The 23,264-nt window shown below is 48.9% G+C and overlaps 2 protein-coding genes and 1 long non-coding RNA gene across 3 annotated transcripts; 2 read left to right on the forward strand and 1 right to left on the reverse strand.

Moving 5' to 3' along the window:
- The first annotated feature begins 246 nt into the window (after window positions 1-246).
- Window positions 247-12,724, forward strand: CDKN2AIP (CDKN2A interacting protein). Its single transcript, XM_055701637.1, has 4 exons — window positions 247-546; window positions 651-781; window positions 1,555-6,636; window positions 12,319-12,724. Exons 1-3 carry the CDS (start codon window positions 323-325, stop codon window positions 3,000-3,002), a joined length of 1,803 nt encoding a protein of 600 aa, XP_055557612.1. The 5' UTR covers window positions 247-322; the 3' UTR covers window positions 3,003-6,636; window positions 12,319-12,724.
- On the reverse strand, window positions 12,515-16,100 carry LOC129735346 (uncharacterized). Its single transcript, XR_008730863.1, has 2 exons — window positions 15,567-16,100; window positions 12,515-14,775 (listed from the first exon to the last, which is right to left on the reverse strand). It is a non-coding gene; the product is annotated as an uncharacterized LOC129735346 (long non-coding RNA).
- Window positions 16,101-16,710: 610 nt separating this feature from the next.
- On the forward strand, window positions 16,711-21,785 carry ING2 (inhibitor of growth family member 2). Its single transcript, XM_055701647.1, has 2 exons — window positions 16,711-17,147; window positions 20,510-21,785. Exons 1-2 carry the CDS (start codon window positions 16,958-16,960, stop codon window positions 21,178-21,180), a joined length of 861 nt encoding a protein of 286 aa, XP_055557622.1. The 5' UTR covers window positions 16,711-16,957; the 3' UTR covers window positions 21,181-21,785.
- Window positions 21,786-23,264: the final 1,479 nt, after the last annotated feature.

A 23,264-nucleotide genomic window follows, 5' to 3' on the forward strand; every position in this document is an offset into this window, starting at 1 on the left:
GGCGGGGCGTCCCGGGGGCGGCGTCTGCCGCCCTCCCTCACCCACCGCCAGCGGACCCCGCTCCCCTCCCGCCTCCCGCCAGGGACCGTTAGGGACCGTTAGGGACCGCCAGGGCTGGGGCGGGGCGGGGCGGGGCGGGGCGGGCGCGGCCCCCCCTCGGGCCGTCGGCGGCGCGCGCGCCGCAAAGCAGCCTGGGGCAGCGGCCGGCGGCTGCCGCGCGCGCCGGCTGTGAGGTCATCCCGCGCGGCCGGAAGCACCGGCGCGGCCGTTTCCGTTGCGGGGGGCGGAGGCGGGCCCCGCGCGCGGAGCGGCGGCGGCGGCCATGGCGGCGGGCAAGGCGGCGGCCGAGCCCCTGGGGCGGACGGCGGAGGAGGTGGCGTGGGCGGAGGCGCTGCGCGGGGCCTGCGAGCCCGAGCACCACTGGCGGCACCGGCGGGAGTTCCTGCTGCGCAACGTGGGGGCGCCGCCGGCGGCGGGCAGCGCCGAGCTGCAGCGCCTGGTGTCCCTCTCCATGGTGTGGGCCAACCACGTCTTCCTGGGCTGCCGGTGAGTGCGGCCGGGCGGCGGGCCCGCGGCGGCGGCGGGGGCGGCGGGGGCCGCCTGACGCGCCTGCCCTCCCCTCCCCTGCTCTCCCCTTGTCGCCCCTCCAGGTACCCGCCGCAGGTCATGGAGAAGGCGCTGGAAATGGCCGATGGCATCCAGGTGACCGGCGCGCCCGTCCGCACCACGAGAGATGAACTGGTTGCCAAGGTGAAGAAAAGAGGCATATCAAGTAGCAATGGTTAGCAGATCATAGCTGTGACAATACATAGGAGTCTAGAAAATGCTTGTTTTTTCATGTTCGCCGTTTACCTCGGGCTTAGAAACTAGTCGAAATAATTTACTTTTCAAGCTCCTTCTTAACCGTTTCCCCTCTCTGTGCTGTTTCCCCCTCAAATAATACCTGTCAAAGAGATGTAATGCGTACACATTCCGCTGGTGACGTGGAGCTCTTGTTTTGAACTGCTACAACTGGCGCCCTTTAAGCTGATTATTTATTTAACGCAACGTCTGCTGTTGTACTCCAGCTTAAACTCGTTCTTAACTACTCTGCCTTTAAGCGCCAGTCAGGTGTTGTTGCTTTGTGGGAAACTTAGTTGCTTAAAGAAATTCTTAAAGTGGGGTTTTAAAGGATGTGTTTATGATGTTAGTTGACAAAGTACGCTTTTTTGTTGGTTTGGCTGGTTGGGGTTTTTTCGTCAGCTCAGATAGCCTGTTTAATGTACTCTGGTAATTTTTGGTTTGGACTTCAAGAATAGAAATGCATTATGGCTCCCAAACCAAAACCTGAAATCTTGCACCTGAGTATTTTTGGTCTATTGCCAAAAAATACTAAAATTTCCTGAAACAGTAGGTTAATACTTGCAATTACAGTTCCACGTCTATTCCTAGTACCTACTTTTTGAATTCACAGAGGTTATTGCTAGAAGTTTTAGAAAACAGATAAATTGTCTCTAGATGGATATTTCATAGCGTAGAAATTAAAGAAAATAACACACTTTACTTGTTTTGCAGAAGGGGTAGAGGAGCCCTCCAAGAAGCGAGCTGTTGAGAAAAGCAAAGATTGTAAGGATACTGAAAAGGATGTGAAAACAACCAAGGTAGAAGCCCTGAAGGAAACAGAGCGGGCATCGCCAAAAAAGCAGGGAAAAGATACTAGCAAAGATCCAGAAGGCTCCCAGTCAGCTTGCAGTTCAAATCAAGAAATGGTCACCGCATCAGACGTAGAAACAGAACAAAAATCTGCTAATGCTGAAAGTATGACTGAACAAACCCCATCTTCATCTGAAAAAGAGTCAGGAGAGAAGCCTTGCTCAAATCCACCTAAGGAAAGCAAATCTGAAAATGTGCCATCCCCTGAAAAGAAAACTACAGTAAGTGCAGTGCCACCAGCTGCCAAGGGCACCCCGTTGGCAGAGGCGGTGCCAGCAGCTGCCAAGAGCGCCCCGCAGGCAGCGGCAGCGACGGTGCCACCGACCACCAAGAGCACCCCGCAGGCAGCGACGGTGCCGCCGACCACCAAGAGCACCCCGCAAACAAGCACTACCTTGGTGTCTTCCAAAACACAAGCCGGTGCCCCAGCATCAGCATCCAAGAGCAGCGCTCAGGCAGGCAGCTCGCTGCTTCTGGCCCCCAAGAGCGGCACTCAGACGGGCGCCTCGCTGCTGCTGGCCTCCAAGGGCACTGCTAAGGCAGGCTCCTCACTCCTGGCCTCCAAGAGCAGTGCCGAGGTGGCTGCATCATTGCTGGCCGCTCGGAGTGGTGCTCAGCAGGGCTCCTCACTGCTGACTTCCAAGAGCAGCGCTCAGGTGGCTGCTTCACTGCTGGCTGCTCGGAGCGGCGCTCAGCAAGGTCCCTCGTCGCTGGCCTCCCGGGGTGGAGCTCAGGCAGGTGCTTCCCTGCTGGCCTCCAAGAGCGGCACGCAGGCAGGTTCACTGCAGCAGGCTTCCAAGAGTGGCTCGCAGGCAGGTGAAAGCCCCGCTAAGGCTTTGTGCAAGCCGTTGACCAGTGAAGATGCGAAGGAAAGGCAGCCTTTTTTCAACAGACTGTACAAAGCTGTAGCCTGGAAGCTGGTTGCTGTTGGAGGCTTCAGTCCTAACGTAAACCACGCAGAACTTCTAAACTCATCTATTCAGTCTGTAAAAGCTACGTTAGATGTTGCTTTTGTTCCCCTGAAGGAACTTGCAGACTTGCCTCAAAATAAGAGCTCTCTAGAAAATATAGTTTGTGAACTGAGGTGCAAGTCTGTCTACTTGGGTACTGGCTGTGGTAAAAGTATGGAAAATGCCAAAGCGGTTGCTTCAAGAGAAGCTTTGAAGTTATTCCTCAAGAAGAAAGTTATTGTGAAGATATGCAAAAGAAAATACAAAGGTAGTGAAATTGAAGATTTGGTACTTCTGGATGAAGAATCAAAACCTTCAAATTTACCTCCAGCTTTAAGAAATCCTCGTGAGATCTTGTAGGGGAGAATAGCAGTTTGTACCTGTATAGTAGTAGTTCAACACAAGGACTGAAGGTTCGTTTTGTACTTCAAAAACGTAGGCTTCCAGATATTTTGTATTTCTTTCTCAGTTTTGCAAGACAATGATAGTCTTTTCACTTGGTAGCAATTGTATAAAACTTGTTAGAGACAACAAGTGCGCATTTAAAGGTATGCCTTAATATATAGCACACCAGTGTGCTGTTTTATTTGCAAAATAGTCTACCTAATTCTTCTATTTTTAATTAAACGATTAAGGTACAACTTGCTGTTTAAAACCTGACAATTTTGTAATTCTTACGATTTGATGGCAGTGTGCTCAGTTGTCTACCGTAACGTCTTTTTTAGCCACATAGAAGTATGTATATAGGGACCATAATACTTGAACGATTGAAAGTTGTTTTAAGAATTTCAATCAAAAAGTTGAATCATCTGTTTCAGGCTTGTTGTTCATAACGTTCGCTGTTCTTCATACTAGGAGAGTACATAGTTGGTTGACTATTTTTATGGGATGTTTACCTAATGCTCGCAATATAAATGACACCCTGATCCCATTTAACGTACTAGCAGGTTAGATCCCATTTATCGTTACACTGTCAAATTACCAGTTAGCAGTCCAGTCACAGCTACTTCAGCCACCAAAACTCTGTAAGCAGTTCTAATTTATATTGTGAAATATAATTTACGTTTTTTTTCCAAATAAATATGGATTTCTATACTAAGCATATTTTGACTGCTACTGAAACAAAACCTCTGGGATATGCTTTTATAATACTTTGAGTTTGATTATTAAATACTGTAGCCATTTCAATAACTTTGCGATACTTTAAGAAAAGCTTTACTTTGAGTGGCTTCAAGGCGTACTCCCACAAGGATGAGATTTTTTTTCTTTGGATGCATAGCTGAGATACTGTAAAACCAATAGAGTGGACCTATGGAATATCTTTCTGCTTTTGTACCACCAAGATAAGCAAAGTGAAGATGCTGCTGTCTGCTAGAGACAGCGAGTGTATTGTGAAGCATTCACACTGACGGAGCCCTTCCTTTGCTACGTTTTTACATGATGTACAGAATGGTTTGAAGCAAAGAAAGTGGTTCTTTGCTTCAATAATATATAAAGTAACATTGAAAATAAATAACATTTATTTTCAATGTTACTGAAATACCTGCACAAACTGCATGTTTTGATATTATTGGATAATGACATGTAACTGTAAACCATAATGTCTTCAGTGCTATTTTGACTTTTTCTTGTCCAATTACAGTAGTTAGCATCATTTTGTGGCAACCTTACACCTGACAGATCCATTGATCGAGTACTACAGGAGCGAATAGGAATTCCTGAGGTCTCGGTAGTATGTACGTCCACTTAAAAGACTTCAGATTTTTTTTTGTGTGTGATTTTGGGACTTTAAACCACAATGCTGGTGTTACACTGTACCCACAAGATTTTGAACAGCAGTGGCTGTCCAGTCTGTAGCACCTGAAAGCCGGCAAGTTGCTCGTGCTTCCCGATGGCTGGTTGAGAGCTTCCTCCATCTGACCCCTGTGCTTCTGCGCCCTCGGTCGCCCGCCCTTCGCTCTGGTTGGGTTTCTCAGGAGTTTTCCCCTCGGTGTTTCTGGAGCACCGCCTGATGTTCGGAACGCAACACATTCATTACATTGCGTCTTTCGCCACGTAGGAACTGGTGCGTGCTTCTAGTGCAGAGCAAGTTTTGTGCTGTACTTAGGAGTCGTGGTGTTTGTGCCAGGAAGCGTTGAGATCTGTTTTTAAATCCTCACCTCGTTCAGGTGGAGACACAGAATGACTGTTTTTGTGGAGCAGGAGTTGTGTCCTGTGCCCTCTGAAGTACAGTGTTTTCTAGCTGGCTGTTTGGGCATCTCCAGGTCTCCGGTTGAGAACGGCAGCCTGTGTTGCCCTGTGAAACCCTGTGTTTCCCATCTGTAAAGCAAAGTTTGTGGTGTTGACCGACCTCGTGGGGGGGGGGGGTAACTGTGTTAAAAGGCTGAGGTGCTAGATGCCTTTTTTTTAAGTCCTGACTTTAGCTTACTTTATTAAAAAATTTTTGAATGTTATTCCTCTTTGATGTTTGGTTGTGATTCATTAAAGGACGAGTCTATAGCTACTCTTAATATAAACTGAAAGTTGAAGTGTGTTATTTTTATTTCACATTCTGCATGGAAGCAGCTCAACAAGCAGAATCTGCCGTAGAAGCAAGTGAGCATTAAGTATTTGAATGAGAGTTTATTAACATTTGATTAACTCTAGAGGAAGAAATGAAGATTTTTCAAAGAACCGGCTGTGGCAAGAAGGGTTTGCATAGTCCTGTCAGCTCTAAAACCCCTGGGTTTCCCTTCCAGGCGCCGTCGTGGTCTCCAGCCGGTGGGATGCTGGTCTTGAATCGCCCGGCGCGGCTGGTGAGGACCGGCTAGAACGAACGCGCTGACACCGCGGGTGTGCAGAGCTGCCCTGGGGGGGCCGTGAAACCAACCGAAACAAGCTGGCTGGCCCCGGTCCCTGCGGGAGTGCTGGGGACTGCAGGCGCCGGCCGTGGCTCCCGTCTCCTCTGAGGGCTGCTACAGCAGCCGAAGCACGTCCTGCCGGTGCTGCGGGAGGCCGGGTCCGTACCGATTCGGGGGGCTACGGGCAGAAGCTCGGGGGTTCCGCCGCGCGGGGGGCGCTGGCCGCACGGCGGCGCTAGAGGGCGCCGGCTGCCGGGCTTCGCGCAGGCGCGGCCGGGGCGCGGCGGGGGGCGTGGCTGCGCGCCCAGCAGCCGCTCGTGCTGCCGCCGCGGGGGCGGGGCCTCGGCCCTCAATTTGCTTAATGCTGTCGCGGGGCGGGGCCGCGCCGCGGTGGGGTACGGGTCGCGGCCACCCGTGCCCGTAGGGCTCCGCCGGGGACGGCCCGCGGGCTGCCGGGCTGTGCAGCGCCTGCGGGGGCCAGCGGAGAGCGGGGCGGGGCGGCAGCACGCCTCGCCCTGGCCGGCAGGCGCTCCTGGCTGCCGTGCCGTATAAGGCGGAGCGGCCCCGGGAGCAGGGCGGGATGCTCTGAAGACCTGCTCGCTAGGCCACGCACGGAGGACACGGTTCCTCACGGGCCCCGCGCCCGCCTAGGGGAAAGTCCCCGGACCGCCGGCAGAGAGTGCCGGGCGCTACCCGCGCCCCCGCCCGCCCCGGCCTCACGCACTCCCCGCCGAGACGCCCCCGGGCCGAGCGGGTGAGCGCGGGGCGGGCTCTCGTCACGGCCACAGACACGCAGGTAGTGCGCAGGCGCACCAACAGAACGGGGCTCACTCTCAGGCCATCCCCTTTTACCGGCCCGCGGCGGCGGCGCGGCACCCGCCGCAAATGCTCTCTCGCTGCTCTCCCGGCGGCGGCTCCGGGTGGCGGGACCCCGCTTCTCCTGACAGCCGCTGGGCTTCGGGGTGCGCCTGGCGGAGCGCCTGCCGCTGCCGCCCCTGCCCGCAGGGTTTCCTTCCCTGCCCGACGGAAGCACCTACGCTGCTGCCGGGGCTCCCCGGGGAAGGCCGGCACCCCGGACCGGTGAGGGCCGCCGGCGCTACCTGCCCGCTCTGGGTCCCTGATGCAAGATGCCGCTGCCCACCGCAGTCCTGCACGTAAGTGCCGGCCGTGCTGATACACCACGTTCGTTCCATAGGCAGCGCCGTTCTTGCGTCTGGTATGTCAAGCAGCTAACATCGCTGTGCTCGGCTCCACGGAATTCAGCCCTCTGCTGCCCTGCCGTCGTGTCTGGGTACGAAATAGGCCAGAAGAGCGCTGGCAGACATCCCCAGAATAACACCCAAGCTCAGGTACCTCAGGCCCAGAACATTACGATTAATGCTCCCCTTCCCCAAACAGCACCCAGCAGCCCAGAGCCACCGCTGCCTTCCGGTTCCTCTCCCTCGGTATTTACGAAGCTCCTGTGGTGGGGCCAGGTTTGCTAAACTAGCAGTGTCTTGCTTTTTCGGCCGAGCTACAGGCACGTGGCCTGTACGCGGGCACGCTACCGTTTGCAAACCCTGCTGGTCTCCAGTGTCTGCTGTGCATCCTCCAGCAACACCCTCACGGTGACATCTTGGCTGCAGTGTCAGACCCCTGTGCCCGGCACGTGCAGAGCGGGGAGCAGCTCTGGGCACAGCTAGCTACGACAGCTCTGACCGCTTCACACGAGAGCTTTGCGAGGGTGCACGAGGGGCTGACAAACCACCTGGCTGGAGCTGTCATTTTGGTTGCTGTCTTAGCCACTTGAACTACTCGAGCGGCTTTCTCTTTTCTCCCATAATTCTTCATCTGATCAGCTATACGTACATGGGAAAACGGAGATTACAAATTAAAATGCTATCAAAGAACCCATCCCAAAAGAAACAACTAAACTAGGGCACAGCTCTAGAAGTTCTCGGGTTTTTTGGTTGAGAAACTTTAATGAAATCCCAGTGTCCTAGTTTCATCTGCTAAGAAGGATATATCCAAGGCTCTATGCAGCTAATGTTTCATGAGCTGTCATCCCTCTGTAGTGCAGGCAGCACGTGCGGTACAGGCTGAAGACCGCAGACAAGTTTGTGTAGACAAGCTGAAGCTCGTGCAGTGGCTGGTGACTGATGTGGGTTTGGTTTTCTTTTTTTTTTTTTTTCTTTTTTTTTTTTTTTTTGGCCCTAAAGATTGCACTGCAGCACCTTAACAATTTGGGCTGGTTTTCTTGGTGTGGACAAAAATCTCTCACTCGTAGTTTATGCTAAATGTTGGTCCCCAAATTTATTAACAGGAGAGAATACTTCAAAAATCAAACTTGGCTTGACTGTGGATGACAGTGAGCTGACATGGTCTAGTAATCCAGAGCCTGAGGAAAAAAAGTGCGCATTGAAAGGGCTTTGATGCCGTCTCTCTCTTTCACTAGGCAGATCTGTCACCCCGATTTCTAAGTTCCAAACTGCAGAGACACTAACAGCAATATCTGCTTTGTAGAATATTTTTTTAAGGTTTTCTTTCAGCTAAAATGTGCATTTTTGCCATGTTCCGCATGGTGTGTTATATGGCACACTCTGTCCATTTAACAATTCACTTGTATTTGCGTGCCTTCTAGGTGGTTCTGTTAGCTGCCACAGCAAAGGTATTCCCACTAGCTCGGTTACGTGTTTTTAAGAAAATACTGTCATTTATGCCTGCTACCACTGCACCGCCTCCCATTTTAAATCTGCTGTCAGGAAGTATCCATTTTTAGGCTGTGACTAATTCCGCTCCTCTTCCTTGCGTGAATTTACACCTGTGCCATTTCACGGAAGCCCCGTGAGTGCAGGCAGACGGTTGCTGAGCCAGGGTACTCGCCAGCGCAGAGCCGGCCTGAGCAGAGTGCTGCCGGCACTTGCAAGTGACTGTTCAGACATACGGCTGCCCTTCTGTAAATGGCAGCAGAGGTTTCCACCTGCGCTGAAGACACGTAAGAGCGCTCACAAAAGCAGGTTTTGTGTCGATAACTGGTAATAGTTTCAAATACATCGTAGGCTAATTTTGAAAACGGCACATGGTAATTTCTGAGCACAACTGCCTGTTGCTAAGGCAATGGACGATTGAGTTCCAGTGGTTACCAGTTAGGTATTTTGTTCCTCTGGTAGCATTCCTACAACTAAAAAAGCATTGTTTGGCTCTGACATCTGAGCCTACAGCCCTTTGAAGTTTGACTAGTCACTGATGGTCAAGCAACATTAACTGTTAGGCCCAAATGGACTGCTCTGTCAGAGATGAACCACACTCTGCAGAAGCTACTTGTCACTACTAAGAAAGCTGATCAAACCAATGTTTGCCTGATTTTCTAAATCCTCTGGTGTTTACATTTTAACTGCAGTCGAAGAGACAAACTATATTCCACCAGATGCTGCCCATGGTTTGACAGTGGTCTTCCACCCCAAATTCTTCATTAGTTTGGAGCAAACGTCACGTTTCTGTTTATTATTTTGGGGAAGAGGATGGTTGGGAGGCTAGGCATCTCTTCATCTTGTTTAACCAATAATTATTCTCACAATTACAGCTGAATAATAAAGCAAATGTAAACTGTCAGTTCCTGGAAGAAAGTGTACATCAATCATATGTTAGTAGTATAGAATAATACTAATTTTTGGTAACTTGGAGTAAGTGGTTGCACCAGAAAACTTGCATAGCAGCAGCACCCCTAAGAAACACATAATGCAGGTGACTTGGTGCTAGTTATTTTGAAGATAGGAAGTTACTCTGGTGCTATTTGCAGTGACATTTCAGTTGCACTAGAGATTAAACATTTGTACTAGGTTTGGCTAAGCAGATTTGAAAGAGGAAAAAAAAAATCCACACTAGGGAAATAAAATGAAGCTTCCTCCTGTTTGGCTTGGAGTTGTAATGACATATGCTAAAACTCTCTTCAAGATTTCAGGGGAACTCTGAAATTATAAGTGATAACTACAGGCATGTAATTACCCCATCTCCACATACGGAATGGAATTCATTTCACTGACATCTGCAGCAACAGACCTGGGTTCCCCTCACAATGGAGACATTTTTAGGGCAAGACCTACTTATACTAAGATTCTCTCTCACTCGACATATTTGGCTGGATGACTCCCACCTTCGTTTCCTGAGTTGGAAAGGAAAATCAATATCCACACAGGGGAGAGTATTACGAATGTCTTAAACCATCAGTTACTGAAACTGCCTGCCCTCATTTCACAATCTTGATTACAAAGGTGCCATTGTGTATGTTTGTTTCTTGTAAGAGGAAGAAGTAAGAACGTGTTTTTCACATGACCTGCGCTGAGTAACAGAATCACAGAAACACAGCATGCATGTTAGCGTGTAGCTCAGGTAAGAGCACACAAAAAAATCCTTTGTTTATTGTGGGCAAAAGGGGCTCAGTTCTTTTCCGTTAAAGTCACTTGGATTCTTCCATTTACTTGAACGGAAGAGGATCAAGCCTCAGGGCTCAAGCAAGACAATAAAGACGGTTGTCGCTTACTTGCATAAGATTAACTTGTTAACGTTCTTCACCTGGCTTCCCTAAACATCGTTAGCACACTTTGCCAGTTCTTTGGCATGGTGATTGGCTCTGGAGCTGGAAAGCAAATCCACCGGATCATTTATGCTTTAAAATGGTAGGTGAGGAAGAAGAGTCACTGTCTGAAAGCTGTTTCCTGGAGAGGAAAACAGGGGCATGTCACTTTAGCCACGAGCAGACAGATCTATGTTTTAAACGACAGGGAATGATCCATGTGGCTCTACCCATTGCAGCAGCCATCCACTGCCCCTCGGCTGGTCAGCAGTGTCCCCCTCCTCTAAGGAGCTATGCCAGCCAGCATGCTCCATAGCACCTAGCGGATACTCTCAAAAAGGAGCAGTGTGGTTCTGCTCAAAGCAGAGCGACAGCGTGTCAGTATGCTCTGATGGAAGCAATGACTTCACATAAAAGTGAATTTCCTTAACAGGCCCTGCCCTGGCCTATCAAATTCTCAAAACACTTTTGGGTACAGCCGTGGGATTAGAATACGGAAGCTGAATGGGAAGAACTGTAAAAATAGATAAATAGTCATTACAAAATAAAGCACAAAGTAAACCCTAGTTTGCAAACTTTATTCCATTTTTCACTCCGCTCATGGTGAGATAAACAGAACCCATCAGCTTGAAGAAAAAGATGAGCTGGATATTGCAGCTGCCTTCCTCTACGTGTTAATATAAGTCAACTGATTACTAATTTGCACTCATTATTTTCTTTTAAGGCACATTAGCAGAAAACTTGGACCTTTTCCAGTTTTGAACAGATGTTTGCATTTGGATGAAGAACATACATCTCCTGATCAGTGTGGGAAGTTTGTTACTCGGTGCTAGACAGCTGTTTGATACAGCAGAGCAGGAGGCTAGATGGGAAAAAAACACATGCCAGTGTTTTCAGGAAATGTACTGGTTTAGTTTATCACCTTATTGAAATGGTCTGACCTTAGTCCATGTCTTACTTGTAGGAGTCCTACACTTGTGTAAACGAAAGAGAAAAATAATAATGGTTGTTTCCATACATGATGAAAAATTTATGAAATTGATTACTGCTTATGAAGAAGTCTTTGTCTTTAATTAGGAATTGTTTAACCTGGACAGTGAGCTCAGGGAGCTCTAAGACAACTTTAATGAGCAGGTGGTGTTTGTCCTGAGCCCCCTGAACAAGCAAGACGTGAGCAGGACCATCCAGACAGTAAATACTGTGTGCAGCTGTGTCATGACGATAACTCCACCTCGCTTGGGCATTTGGCCAACATCCCTGGTGTGTGTGAAGCTTACCAACCATGAGACAGCGCACGCCTGCACTTCACCTAAACTTAAAAGTTTACATACACTAGGTGTGTAAACTATTTTTGTTCTTCACTGAGTGTAAAGGCAGGCAAGCTCCAGGACTGGACAGCAGCCTCACCTACGGGTGGACACACCACGTAGGAACTTTCCCAGTTACCGAGAGACTCCTGGTGCCGGCTGCAGCGGGGCTTCCCAGCCGAAGTGTGGGCCTGGATGGTGTTAAGGTGGTAGCTGGTGATGTGTCCTTTTCTCAGTCTCTGTAACGCTTTGCAATAATGATTTGGTGCTTCGCTCCTATTGCTCCTTTATCATATTGTGATTAATAACTAGGACTGTTTCCTTTTGTCATATTGCATGCTATTTTCTTGTATCGTGTTGTAGTATAATAAACTGCATTTATTCTTGTATTTGATTTGGAATTTGGTTTTGCTCGGTATCCAGTCAATCAGCAAAATACCATATGATTTGTATTTCACCAGATAAATCAAGCCTAATATTTAAGGAAAATCACAAGCAATGTCTGCCATTACAGGGAAGTATCTTTTTTGGATGACCTGATATTAGAGAGGTTTTCAAGAACAGCTTATCCAGACAAACATGCCACTACCTCTGTAGCTCTGGGAAAGATAGCCTCTTTCTGGAATATTGCCTATATGAAGGTCAGCTATGGCCTTTCCATACAACTTTTCTATGGCCTATAGCTTTCTTCAGCTGACTTCTAAAAGGCCCACCTGGCTTGTACTCATTCTTTCTTTTCTTTGCATTTTCTTGGTATCTCAGAGAATTCTTCATCCTCTCTGTCTCACAGAAACTAGAGAAGCAAGCCTACCAAGAAACGTAGAGTGTCAAAAAGTTCTGTTCCATTTGCTTAAAGGAAGCACCCTGGTATCATCGTTTGAGTGTTTCTACTAAATGCTAAGTAGGTCTTTCACTATTACAGCCCCTTACAGACTGGTCCCCATCCATAATGCTGCTTTTCATTATGTTCTCCACAGGCTGAAACTCTTCCCATGCTATCAATGGAATGCTGAACAAAATCTTACCAACTCGCGTATTATCAGGTGAAACGGGACAGGAATCAGCTACGATTTGAGGATATAAAATCAAGATTACCACAGATGAGAGGCAAAACTGCAAAACGGAAAAATAAGATTTGGACTAAATATCTGGAAATATTTTTTATATACATACATATACATATATATACACGTACATATCAAAATCTATACAATATAAGGAAATAAACTTTCACAAAAAGAAGGGAAATTCTCTGATTGCAACTTTGAAAAACCGTACTGGGAAATTATCAGTAAAGAAACAAAGCTGTTGGGATCTGTTCTCCACGAAAAGTGAGGGTAGTTTAGAGACATATAAATCAATCTAAATAAATTGAGTATAGGACTTCTGTGTATTATTACTCTTGGAAGACAACCATTGAGGTGGGTTTTATGTAATACACCCTAATAACATATCCCCGATACCACTGTGAATGTCGACATCAAGCTGACAATTCTCCACTTAGTGGAGAGGGTATGTGGAAATCTATGGTCATTCTGCCTGTCCACCTCCACAAATAGCAGGATTTTGCTCTACCGTGCCTTGTCTTCTCTCCAGATTATTCTCACAGGCATCGAACGAAGAGATATAGTTGCGTCACAGAGGCTATCAACCCGTGAACTTGAGTCCGGTACCTCAAAATTCTCGAGTGCTTTCTTCTAGCCATTTTGAGGCATGATCAAACCGGAGAATTTAGCCCACTACTCTTGTTTTCCATGTCCCTGACGCTTCAAACATGCAGCAAGCCAAGGCTTCTTTTTTCCTATGGAAATCTGGTCTAATGTTACTGCTGCATTCTTAAGACTACTCAAAACTTAAAACTTTATTTTAGGGCTCGAAAGCAGCAGACAACATTTAAGTTCAGCAAACATTAGCAGATCTCTGCTGTACCTTAGATATTGCTTCCCCCATAGTGACATACAGCAGGTTTTTAGCACAGAAACCACCTGTCACAAATGTTAGAAATTATTCTAAAAAGACCTTCTTGGCTATTTCTTTACCAGTGGCCCATATTTAGTTTCTTGTCAGAAAAGAGGGATGCCAAAATGTTACTTTTAAATTAACATTTAATAGTAAATAATTTTTAATTTTAAATAACATGTTAATTTTTAATGAACATTTTTCCTATGTTTTTCTGCTTTGTAGGGGAAATCTCTATTTCTCAGCTTGCTTTCTTCATGACATGGCAGAACAGTACAGCCACTGAAGCTCATTATAAGCAGAAACACATCCCCTTGAAACAGAAAGAATCTTCTTTCTAAAGAATATTGTATCACTTAATCTAGGTCCTTTGGCACTGGTATACAGGTTGTGCTTTTTGCCTATATGGTAATTATATGTTAGTATTATATGAAAAAATTAAACTGAAGAGGCTTCAGTTACTCAGAAGTGACAGCAATGAATACAACACGATTAAGTTTTAGCTGTTCGCTGCCCATGGAACTGGGTTATTTTCACTTTCCAAATCTGCTTGTGCAAAAATGAGACAAGATCTGAGGCTTAGCTTCATTAACCTGAGCTGTCACGACACACAAAAAAGCAGCAGCTGGTTTTACTGGTGTTACAGATTTTAAGATGGAGATGTCCTCTTAAGAATATGAACAGACTGAGTTTTGGCAAACTACTTCCTGTTTTTTTTGGCTGGTGACATCAGAGTAACAATGTTTTGAAAGTACTGCCTACAACTTTGTTTTCATCATTTTTATGAACTTGCCAACACACTGCTGACTCAGGCAAAGCTGCCCGTCTACAGCTACAATTACTTCACATCTTAGATGTAGATGTATGAAAATCACTGTCTTGTAGGATACCAGCTTAGCAGCTGCCTGAGTTGAAAGATAAGAATGTGTTTAAATACTTTCCTGGGTCTTAGGAAAATAACACTTTCAGATTGCCATCATGTGAGATGGTAATATGCAGGCTGGCCAGACAAAGTCAGTGAAGTTCAACACACTAATTTTGTCGTAGGACTAGCCATGGAACTACCTGGCACAGAACATGTATTCACAGAACCACAGGAAAAAAAGTAGGCTGGAAGGAATCCTCTGGAGGCCATCAAAGCCAGCCAGCTTCACAGCCAGATCAGGTTGTGCCAGGCCTCATCCAGTTAGGCTCTGAAAATATCCACGGACTGAGACTAAACAACCTCTCTGAGCAACCTGTACTGCTACTTAACCACTACTCTAGATCATGCCATCCTAAAATGTTATCTACAGGATCAGTACCGGTACTCTTTCAGCACTGGCCACTTACCTACAGGTAGGAATTCAAGACAGAAGGGGTTTGGGGGAATTTAGATTACACACACGCACCATTTTACCCTTGAATTCACTCATCTCTGATGCTGTTTTTTCTGTTTGCCAGATGTTGCATTTTCCCCGCTTTTTTTCAGGTTCCTGAAATATAAATGCAACATACTGCAAAACGTACAGGTCCTGTCAGGATGTTTCAAGACTCCACAAGATTTTCTTCCCTGATGCTTACCGATTATCCTTCATGTAGTAAAGATCAGAGAAATGCCTGACAGAGAGGTGGGGATGAAATCTCAACCTTTTAATAATTCAATCTGCTTTGTATTATTCTTCCAGTAGGGAAAAGCATGTAGCTGAAAAGTGTGTTTCTACTTTTATTTCCTATTATATTTGTTGTAGCCAACATTTGATGCAAATTCTGCAACAGCCTTGGGAAAGACAGGATACAGTGTCAAACTTGGGAGGTTTGTTGGCAGGCAAGCGGCTTTCGAAAGGCTAAAGTTCTTTGATGCCTTATTTGAAATTCTCTGAAATGACTCCTCAGGATAAAATGTCACTCAGCCTCCCTAAGTGATAGTTTATTAGAAATCACTTTGCTCTTCTTTAAAGCTAAATCAGGTAGCTTTTATCATGGGTAAGAGCAGTCTAAACTACTGCTTCTTGCAGTTGGAGGATATGAATGAACTAGATGCCGCACCCTATCAGCTGCTGCAGTGAGAAAAGCTTGGCAGCGGAGCACACTTGTGTAGCAGACTAAACTTGCCTTCCCTGCACGTAGCCTGTCCCTCTGCTACGGGTACAAACCTCATGACGGAAAATGCTTTTCAGAAATAAACTGTTGCACATACAGCTCACAACAGCGCCTGGGAGAGAAATACACAAGCCGCCTGCAAACAATGTAATGCGCGTACACGTTTTATTGCAATAGAACTTACTCGCATCCCCCTCCTGTCAGTCACGATGCCTTCCGAACAGGCGTGTTTCGAGAGTGCTGGCAGATTATTTTGTATGCCAAAATACTCCAAGAAAATGAGAGGACGGTGCAAATGGTAAGGCTTCAGCATCAAACGTAAACCTGCACATTTCTGCTAGCTCTGATATCTTTGCCATTATCTCCTGAAAATGTGGGGAGCTTCAGGGTTACGACTGAAAACACAGTGCAGAGCATCGCAGCCTATAGAGGGAACAAAGCGCACTCCGCGACAGCCACAACACATCCTCCAGGTAAACTCCCCAGCGTCTCCAAGGTCAGCGAGCGTTTTTGGGAAGAGCAAATAAACCGGGGGCGACTGGCCAACGAGAGGCGCTAGCCAGCGCTAACAAGCACGCCCGGCGAGAGCAGGAGGCACGCCTGAGGGACCCCCGGGGGCCTCCCTCTGGTGACACTCCCGGTCCTCGGAGCCAGGCCCCGGCGCCGCTCCTGCCCTGCCAACAGCTCCGCAGCGGCGGGAGCTGACTGAAAGCTGCAGGTAAAACGCAACTACTCACACCCGGCCGGCGTTTCTGCGCTCCTCGGCTCGCCCTCGCCCGGGGTGCGACAGGGCCGCGGCAGGGGGCACAGGCCGGCCCCGGCTGCCCCTCAGGGAGGGCGGCGAGGGCGCGGCGCCCGTTGCCCGGCGGGGCCGGGGGCGGGCACGGCGGTGCCCGGGGGACGCACGCGCCCGGCCCTTGGGGCAGCTCCCGCCCCGCGCGCGTGGCGCCTCAGCGCCCCCCGCAGCGGCCGCGCGCCCCCGTCCACACACGGGCGCCGCCGGGGCACCCGGCGCGGGGCGGGGCGGGCCCGCTCGGGCGCCGCCGCCTCACTGCGCGCTGCCGCCGGGCTGCGGGACGCGGGCAGCCCCCCGCCACGGCCACGACACACACACCCCCCCACGAGGGCGGTCACCGCTCCGCCCGGGCGCGGAGGGAGGAGGAGTGCGCCTTTAAGAGAGGCTCCGCCCCCGCGCTGGCTCCCGCCCCTCGCCGCGCGCCGGGCCAGTAGGAGCGGGCGAGCGGGGAAGGCGGGAGAATGCGAACCCCTGGCAGCGCCGCCAGCCGCGCCTTATAAGGGCAGGGCCTCGCGCATGCGCGCAGCCCGGCGGCCAGGGGCGGGGGCTCCGAGGGGGTTTTGCTTCGGCGGCGGCACCGCGGCGGGAAGGGGCGCGGGACCCCGCGGCGGGGCGGCCCGGCCCGGGGTGCGCTCAGCCCTCACCGCCCCTCCGCGGCGCCTCGGCGCGGCCCGCGCAGCTCGGCCCCCGGCGGGCAGGGGGGCGGCGGCAGGAGGGAGCGGAGCGGGGCCGCCGCGGGGACCCCGCGCCCGGTGCGGGCGGCGCGGCGGCGGCGGCGGATGTGCTGCTGGCGCGGGGGGATGATGCTGGCGGGGCCGCAGCTGGTGTCGGGGCCGGCGGCGCCGGGCGGGGAGCGGGCCCGGCTGCTCTCGCTCTACGTGCAGGACTACCTGGAGTGCGTGGAGTCGCTGCCGCTGGACATCCAGCGCAACGCCTCGCTGCTGCGGGAGATGGACACGCAGTGCCAAGGTGGGCGCCGCCGCGGGACGCGGCCTCCGCCACAGGGCACCGGGCGGACGGGGGGGGTGGGAAGGGGGCGGCCTCCCGCCGCACATGCGCCCGGCGCGGAGAGGCCGGAGCTGGGGCGGGCCCGGTGCAAGGGGGGTGGGCGCCGGGGTGGGCCCCCTGCCGGGGCCTGCGCGGGGCTGAGCCGGCGGCGTTGCCGGGGCGCCGCGTTCGCCGGCGGCCGGTCCCTCCCGGGGGAGGGCGCCCCGCGGCGGCGGCGGGGCGGCGGCCGGTCACCGGAGGCGCTGGGAGCCGGCGGTGCCTCCGTGCCCGGCGCTAGGCCCCGGCTCCGTGCGGGGCCGCTCCCGCCCCGCCTTCCCCCGCCGAGCAGCCCCGGTGCTCGAACCGGCGGCGGCGCCGCTGGAGCTGGCGGGGCCGCAATCGGTTTTCCAGCCCTTTCTGCCCCGCCGCCGCGGGGGTGCGGGTGCCGCGTCCCGGCGGAGCCGTGTCCCCGTCCCGCGGCTGATCGCTGCTGCCCGGGGGGGGCTGAGGCGCGGCTCCCCGGAGCGTTCCCCGGCTCGCGGGAAGTTACCGCGGGCTCCGGCTTCTGCCGAAACGCGGATTAAATCCCGATCAAACCGTCCCGCCTCCTCCTCGTGGGCGACGCGGCTGCGGCACCTTCTGCCGCCGCCCTGCGCCCGGCCGTACCGCGGCGGAGCGCTGCCGCCCGCACCGCGCGGCGGGGCCCGGGCCGAGGGGTGTCCCGGGGAGCGGGCGCTGGAGCTGGCCCCCCTTCCCCTGGCGTGGCTGGCTTCCCCGTGGCTTTTGGCGGGGGCTGTTAAGGCCTTTCAGCCGCTAAATGGGCCGCCTCAGAAGACGGCTATTGTGAACGGATTCTCTCAATTATCTTTCTAATTTACCCAGGAAGATATGCAAGAACGGAGCTTTTGTGAGTGTTCCGCGGTTTTAAAGTCTACGGGGCGTAGACTTGTCTGCAGCGTTTTGAATTCTCGGTCAAGGCTGGGCTGCCTGGCACGCTCTTTACCTGCCCTGTCGCCATCACTCCGCGTCTGCCTGGAATACATTCCGCCTCCTCTTTAGGCTCCGTCTCCTGGATTTTATTCCTCCGGCCACTAACACGATACTGGGCCAAAGCAGAAGTTCGTTGCCGGATTTACCAAAGCCTCCGGAATGTCATCAACAACAAAAAGTTGCATAAAAATATTTTAGGCCCGAGTCTGAAGATGTAAAAGCACTACTCTATAATTTCAGCTAGCTTAAAAGGTAGCGGTGGCTCATGCAGGAGGGACAAAGCCACTCCTGTGCTTGGAAAACTGAAATCCTTTTAGCTTTTATTAGCTCCACCAAACTTAATCAGATTATCTGTAATGAACACTTGGCCCTGGTTTGTGTTGTGCTGGGGTTTTTTGTGTGCGTTTTGGTTTGTAGCAGGGGTTTCAGAGCTGTTTAGCTGGATGGATGGATGGGATGCCGCCTCTAATCTTGGGGACCAACAAGGAGTTTGGTGAACTTTTATCTCTGTCAGTCCACAAGTTCTTTTTAATGGGTGGTGGTCCATTTAAAGTCTTCAGGATATCTTCATGGGCTGCATTCAGGGAACAGTCAACATAGGGTGAATGTTTTTCTTTGTCACAGTGTGAAAAAGTGAACAGTTACTGCTTGTGGGTTTTTCTAGGCAGGGCATTCCCACTATGGGAAATCTGTGTAACTGCACCTACATTGCCTCCTCTCCACCACCCCCATCCCCCGCTCCCCCCCAACACACACACACACAAAAAAAAAAGCAAGCTGGGTGGAAGGTAATGTGGCTGCAGAATATTGTACGCTGGTTATGCCTTTCTAGTTCAGCACATACAACATACCTTACTCCATCCTTTTCAGGAGCAGAGAGTAAGATTCACCACCACTGCTGTCAGGGTAACAGGCAAGCAATGCAGCTGAAGATGCAGGGAAACTTAAGCTGTGTTTTTAACGGTAGTTGAAATGCTAGTATTGAGAAAAAATAGGTTAAGTGAATTATTGCACAGGCAGAGTAGTGATTATCTTCCCCTAGTGAAGGTCTGAAACAGAACAAAATGCTGTTGGCTACTGTTGTCATACAGGTTTCAGAATTTATAGTAAAAAATGACCGTTCATGCTTAAGCTACTCTTTCAAGATGTCAGCAGGAAAAAATAATCACTCTGAACAATGTTGAGGTAATATCTGTGGTTCCCATTTAGCACAAGCTTGAATCATCTCACAACCGTACAACAGACAAATACTTTAAAAAATGAAAGCCGGTTTGTGAAACGCAGGCTTTCAGGAAGGGATAGATTGTACTGCCTATCTTTTTACTTCTAAAACAAGTAGTGTCATTCATAAATTCCCTTGCCTGTTTAAATAAAATCCTTAAGTTGTTTCTGAAGGAACCAGTACTGTAGCTAACACTGTGCATCAGGTTTCACTGTCAGTTCTACGAATCTATTTCCTTCCACGTTAGCAATTTCTCTGTCTTTCGCGTATAGATCTAGTGTAAGTTTTGATCTGAAGATACTATTTTAAAATCCAGCAGTATAGAAAAGTAGAGTACAGACTAAGGCTGGCTTATAAGGCATTTGTTAACCCTGTTTGGGTTCATTAAACTCGCTTTCAAGAACTAAATTTTATTAAAGATTCACAGCCACTCATCCAGTTACTTTGCACGACGTGCAAGAAGAAAAGCTTAGAAGTCAGACTGAGCCGCTCATTACTGATTGCTTAAAAAAGGAAAAGCATTTTGAGTGGTTTAAGTTGATTTAAATCCTGATTGTAACTATACTATTATGTAACTTCAGTTGTCGTACTCCTTATTTATAACAACATCAACTTGAAAGTGTAATACCAAACGTTTAGATGAATAAGAAGGGGAAGGCAGAGAATCTGGATATCCTAATTGTGGAGTGTTATATATTATGTAACGATGATATGAATTCCGAGTTTCTTCCTGTGGTACAATAAGCTATAGCTTTAGTTTGTAGGCCAGGGTTTTGGAACCACTGTGGTAAGGGCTCTCAACAGAAATTCCTGCTTTTTCAGATGGAGCCAGGATATGGACTATCTGTGCTCCAGCAGCTATGATTCCCTTTCTTGGTTTATCCTTTCTTTTTCCAATGGCTAAAATAAGCTTGCTTTTTCTTGGAACTTAAGAATTTTTTCTTGGAACAGATTGTGATCTTAAACACTGATTTGATGACCTTGGGTAACTTGAATAAAATATCCAATCTAGCCCACTAGGGTATACTATAATTAAAATTTGTACTATTTCTCATCAGTTAAAAATACATTTCTATATTTTCTTGAGCATGTTCCATCTTGTTTAATTATTCTTACTATCTTTATTTTATAGAAGCGTTAAAAGAAATAGATGATGTCTATGAAAAATACAAGTCAGAAAATGATCCTGTTCAGAAGAAACGCTTGCAGCAGCATCTTCAGCGTGCATTAATCAACAGCCAAGAACTTGGAGATGAGAAAATTCAAATAGTTACTCAAATGCTAGAACTGGTAGAGAATAGAGCCCGGCAAATGGAAACACACTCTCAATGTTTTCAAGATCTGTCTGAGAATGAAAAGCCTCTGGAAAAGGCAAAGATGGAGTCCTGCCAGCCAGAGAGATCTTCGCGTAGACCTCGTCGCCAGCGAACCAGCGAAAGCCGTGATCTGTGCCATATAGCAAATGGTATTGATGACTGCGATGATCAGCCACCTAAAGAAAAAAGATCTAAATCTTCCAAGAAGAAAAAGCGCTCCAAAGCCAAACAAGAGAGAGAGGTTTCACCTGTAGAGTTTGCAATTGATCCCAATGAACCAACTTACTGCTTATGCAACCAAGTGTCTTATGGCGAAATGATAGGATGTGACAACGAACAGTGTCCTATCGAGTGGTTCCACTTCTCATGTGTTGGACTCACCTACAAACCGAAGGGCAAGTGGTATTGCCCCAAGTGCAGAGGAGACAATGAGAAAACAATGGACAAATGTACTGACAAATCAAAAAAGGATAGAAGATCGAGGTAGTGAAAGCAATTCATGTTTTAAAGAGTTGCTCTTTTTATATTAAAATGTTTAATTTCCAGAGAATGCTGTTTTAGGAAATGCATAAGACTATGCAATAATTTTTAATCTATAATATTAATGGAGTATTAAAAGCTGTTATACCTTCTGTGATCTTTAACTTTCTGCACTGAATAACCAAATAATTGATACAGGGTGGCTTCAGACCTTCACAGAAGACATTACAAGCATATGGCGCTTGGTTTCAATTTAGCCCCATTAGTATTTTAAAGAACATTGTGAATCTTGAAATAATGGTGGTGGGAAAGATACTGAAGAACTTTTCATGTTTTGGGAAAGGCCTTGAAAGGCCTCACCTAACTGCTAGAATCTTAACAACTGAATTTGTTCTTTATCCCAGGTCTTGAGTTCTCAGTTTTTGTGTTAACATCACACATTTGGAATTGGGGTTTTTGAATTCAGCTGTAACTGTAAAAGTCTTCCGAGCTAAAAGCAGACCTCTTCAGTGACTTTCATATGACCAGTGTGTTATTTCAAGGAAGAAAATACCACTAACTTAAGCGCTTTTTTTTTTTTTTGTCAATATTAAACTCGTCTTTGTGACTTTACACTTGGGAGTCAGTTCGTGGCTATGGTAGAATTATAGTGCATAAGCAGTTTTGGATATTCTTAGTAGATTTTGTCTGCATTCTGTTGAGCATCCTGATGTGGTCTTTATTGTTTAAGATGGTCTCTCTAATGCCAAAACTATTTCCCTGATAGTTTTATGTTTTGCCACTGCCTATATGAGCCTTGAAGTGGTAGAAGTCAATATCCCTTCCACTCAAGGGATCCCATCTCAGGGAACAGAAATTGCAAATGTGATGGAGCCTTCATCATGAGCAATCTCTAGAGAGCTGAAAAGTGACTTGTATTCTCTGGGATGTAAACTTTGTTTTTCTTTAAGTGGTATTTGTGTATGTGTGTGGCCACACTGGGCTTTAGGCACAGTTCTTGGACTTGGGCAATTATTCAAAAAGCCTGAAAGCAAAAGCTTTCAGTGAAAGTTTTGATAGATAAAAAATCCCCAAAACATGAGCATGACTGGTGCAGAGCAATTAGATAAATCCCAGCTGGTTTCTGACTGGCTATGTAACAGCGTTGTCTTGGAGTAAGCCAGTAGTATCTGAATATTACTTGGGTCGTAAGTAAAAGTAAAACTTCCTCACCCCCACGCTTTGGGGGGGGGGGGGGAAGATGAAACTAGCTGTACCTGTTCCTTTGCAATGGGAGATGCTGATGGAGGAGTGGTGAACCAAAGCTTGCACTTAGGGGTCCTGCTCAATAATGTTCTTCCTTGAGACTGCCTGTGTCCTGGTGGGCTTGGCAAGGCAGACAGAGCAGCTCTGCAGTGCTGGGTGGAGGGGGTTACCTCTTGGTGGGCTGCAGGTGCTCAGAAGTCCCCACAGGTCTCTGCTCTTTGCTGCTATGGTCTCCCTTGACAGGGCCGAGCCTGACTGAAAAGCAGGTGTGCTGAGTTGAGAGCAGCCCAGAAGGCAGATGAGCAAAAAGCAAGCCACAATGGATGAATGCCACCCAAATTCCCTCCTGCCATCCCCACTAGAGGGCTGTGATGCCCCGGGGCTGGAGGGCTGAATGCACTGCACGTGGGGTAAAGAAAGCCTGGGTGCTCTGGGGCCAGATGGTATGAATCGATGCACAGTTATAAGCCATGTAAAATACTGAGCCTGTTCCCACAGTTATGATCCAATTCCTTAACAGGACTTAGCATTTGCAAGTAATGCTAGTTAACATATGGCAGACGAATGTAAAGCCAGTGGTTTGAATTTTTGCTCTAAAATTGTAGGTGTAAGTGGACTAGCTCCACTGGGGAGACCTGGACCGCAGTAAGTAAACAACTCGTGCAGGAAACTGCTGTAAGGGCCCTGACCATCAGCAGGGTAGGAGAGAAGGTGAACCTTGTGCCAAGGGCCTGTCTTGCTTTTCAGGCCGAGTAGCTAATCTGAGGTTGCAAAAATTGCTTTCTTGAGGGGGCTGGATCATGGCTACTGGTGGAGAATAACCAGGCCAGCTCACATGTTGGAGAC

This window comes from Falco cherrug, chromosome 1 (assembly GCF_023634085.1).
Source record: "Falco cherrug isolate bFalChe1 chromosome 1, bFalChe1.pri, whole genome shotgun sequence".
Classification (NCBI taxonomy): domain Eukaryota; kingdom Metazoa; phylum Chordata; class Aves; order Falconiformes; family Falconidae; genus Falco; species Falco cherrug.

What these genes read in the sequence shown, in the direction of transcription:
- CDKN2AIP (XM_055701637.1), top strand. Translation starts at nt 323, where the DNA reads ATGGCGGCGGGCAAGGCGGCGGCCGAGCCCCTGGGGCGGACGGCGGAG. An exon ending in CACGTCTTCCTGGGCTGCCG is followed by an intron (nt 547 to 650) that starts GTGAGTGCGGCC and finishes TCGCCCCTCCAG; the next exon opens with GTACCCGCCGCAGGTCATGG. An exon ending in AGGCATATCAAGTAGCAATG is followed by an intron (nt 782 to 1,554) that starts GTTAGCAGATCA and finishes CTTGTTTTGCAG; the next exon opens with AAGGGGTAGAGGAGCCCTCC.
- ING2 (XM_055701647.1), top strand. Translation starts at nt 16,958, where the DNA reads ATGTGCTGCTGGCGCGGGGGGATGATGCTGGCGGGGCCGCAGCTGGTG. An exon ending in GATGGACACGCAGTGCCAAG is followed by an intron (nt 17,148 to 20,509) that starts GTGGGCGCCGCC and finishes TTTATTTTATAG; the next exon opens with AAGCGTTAAAAGAAATAGAT.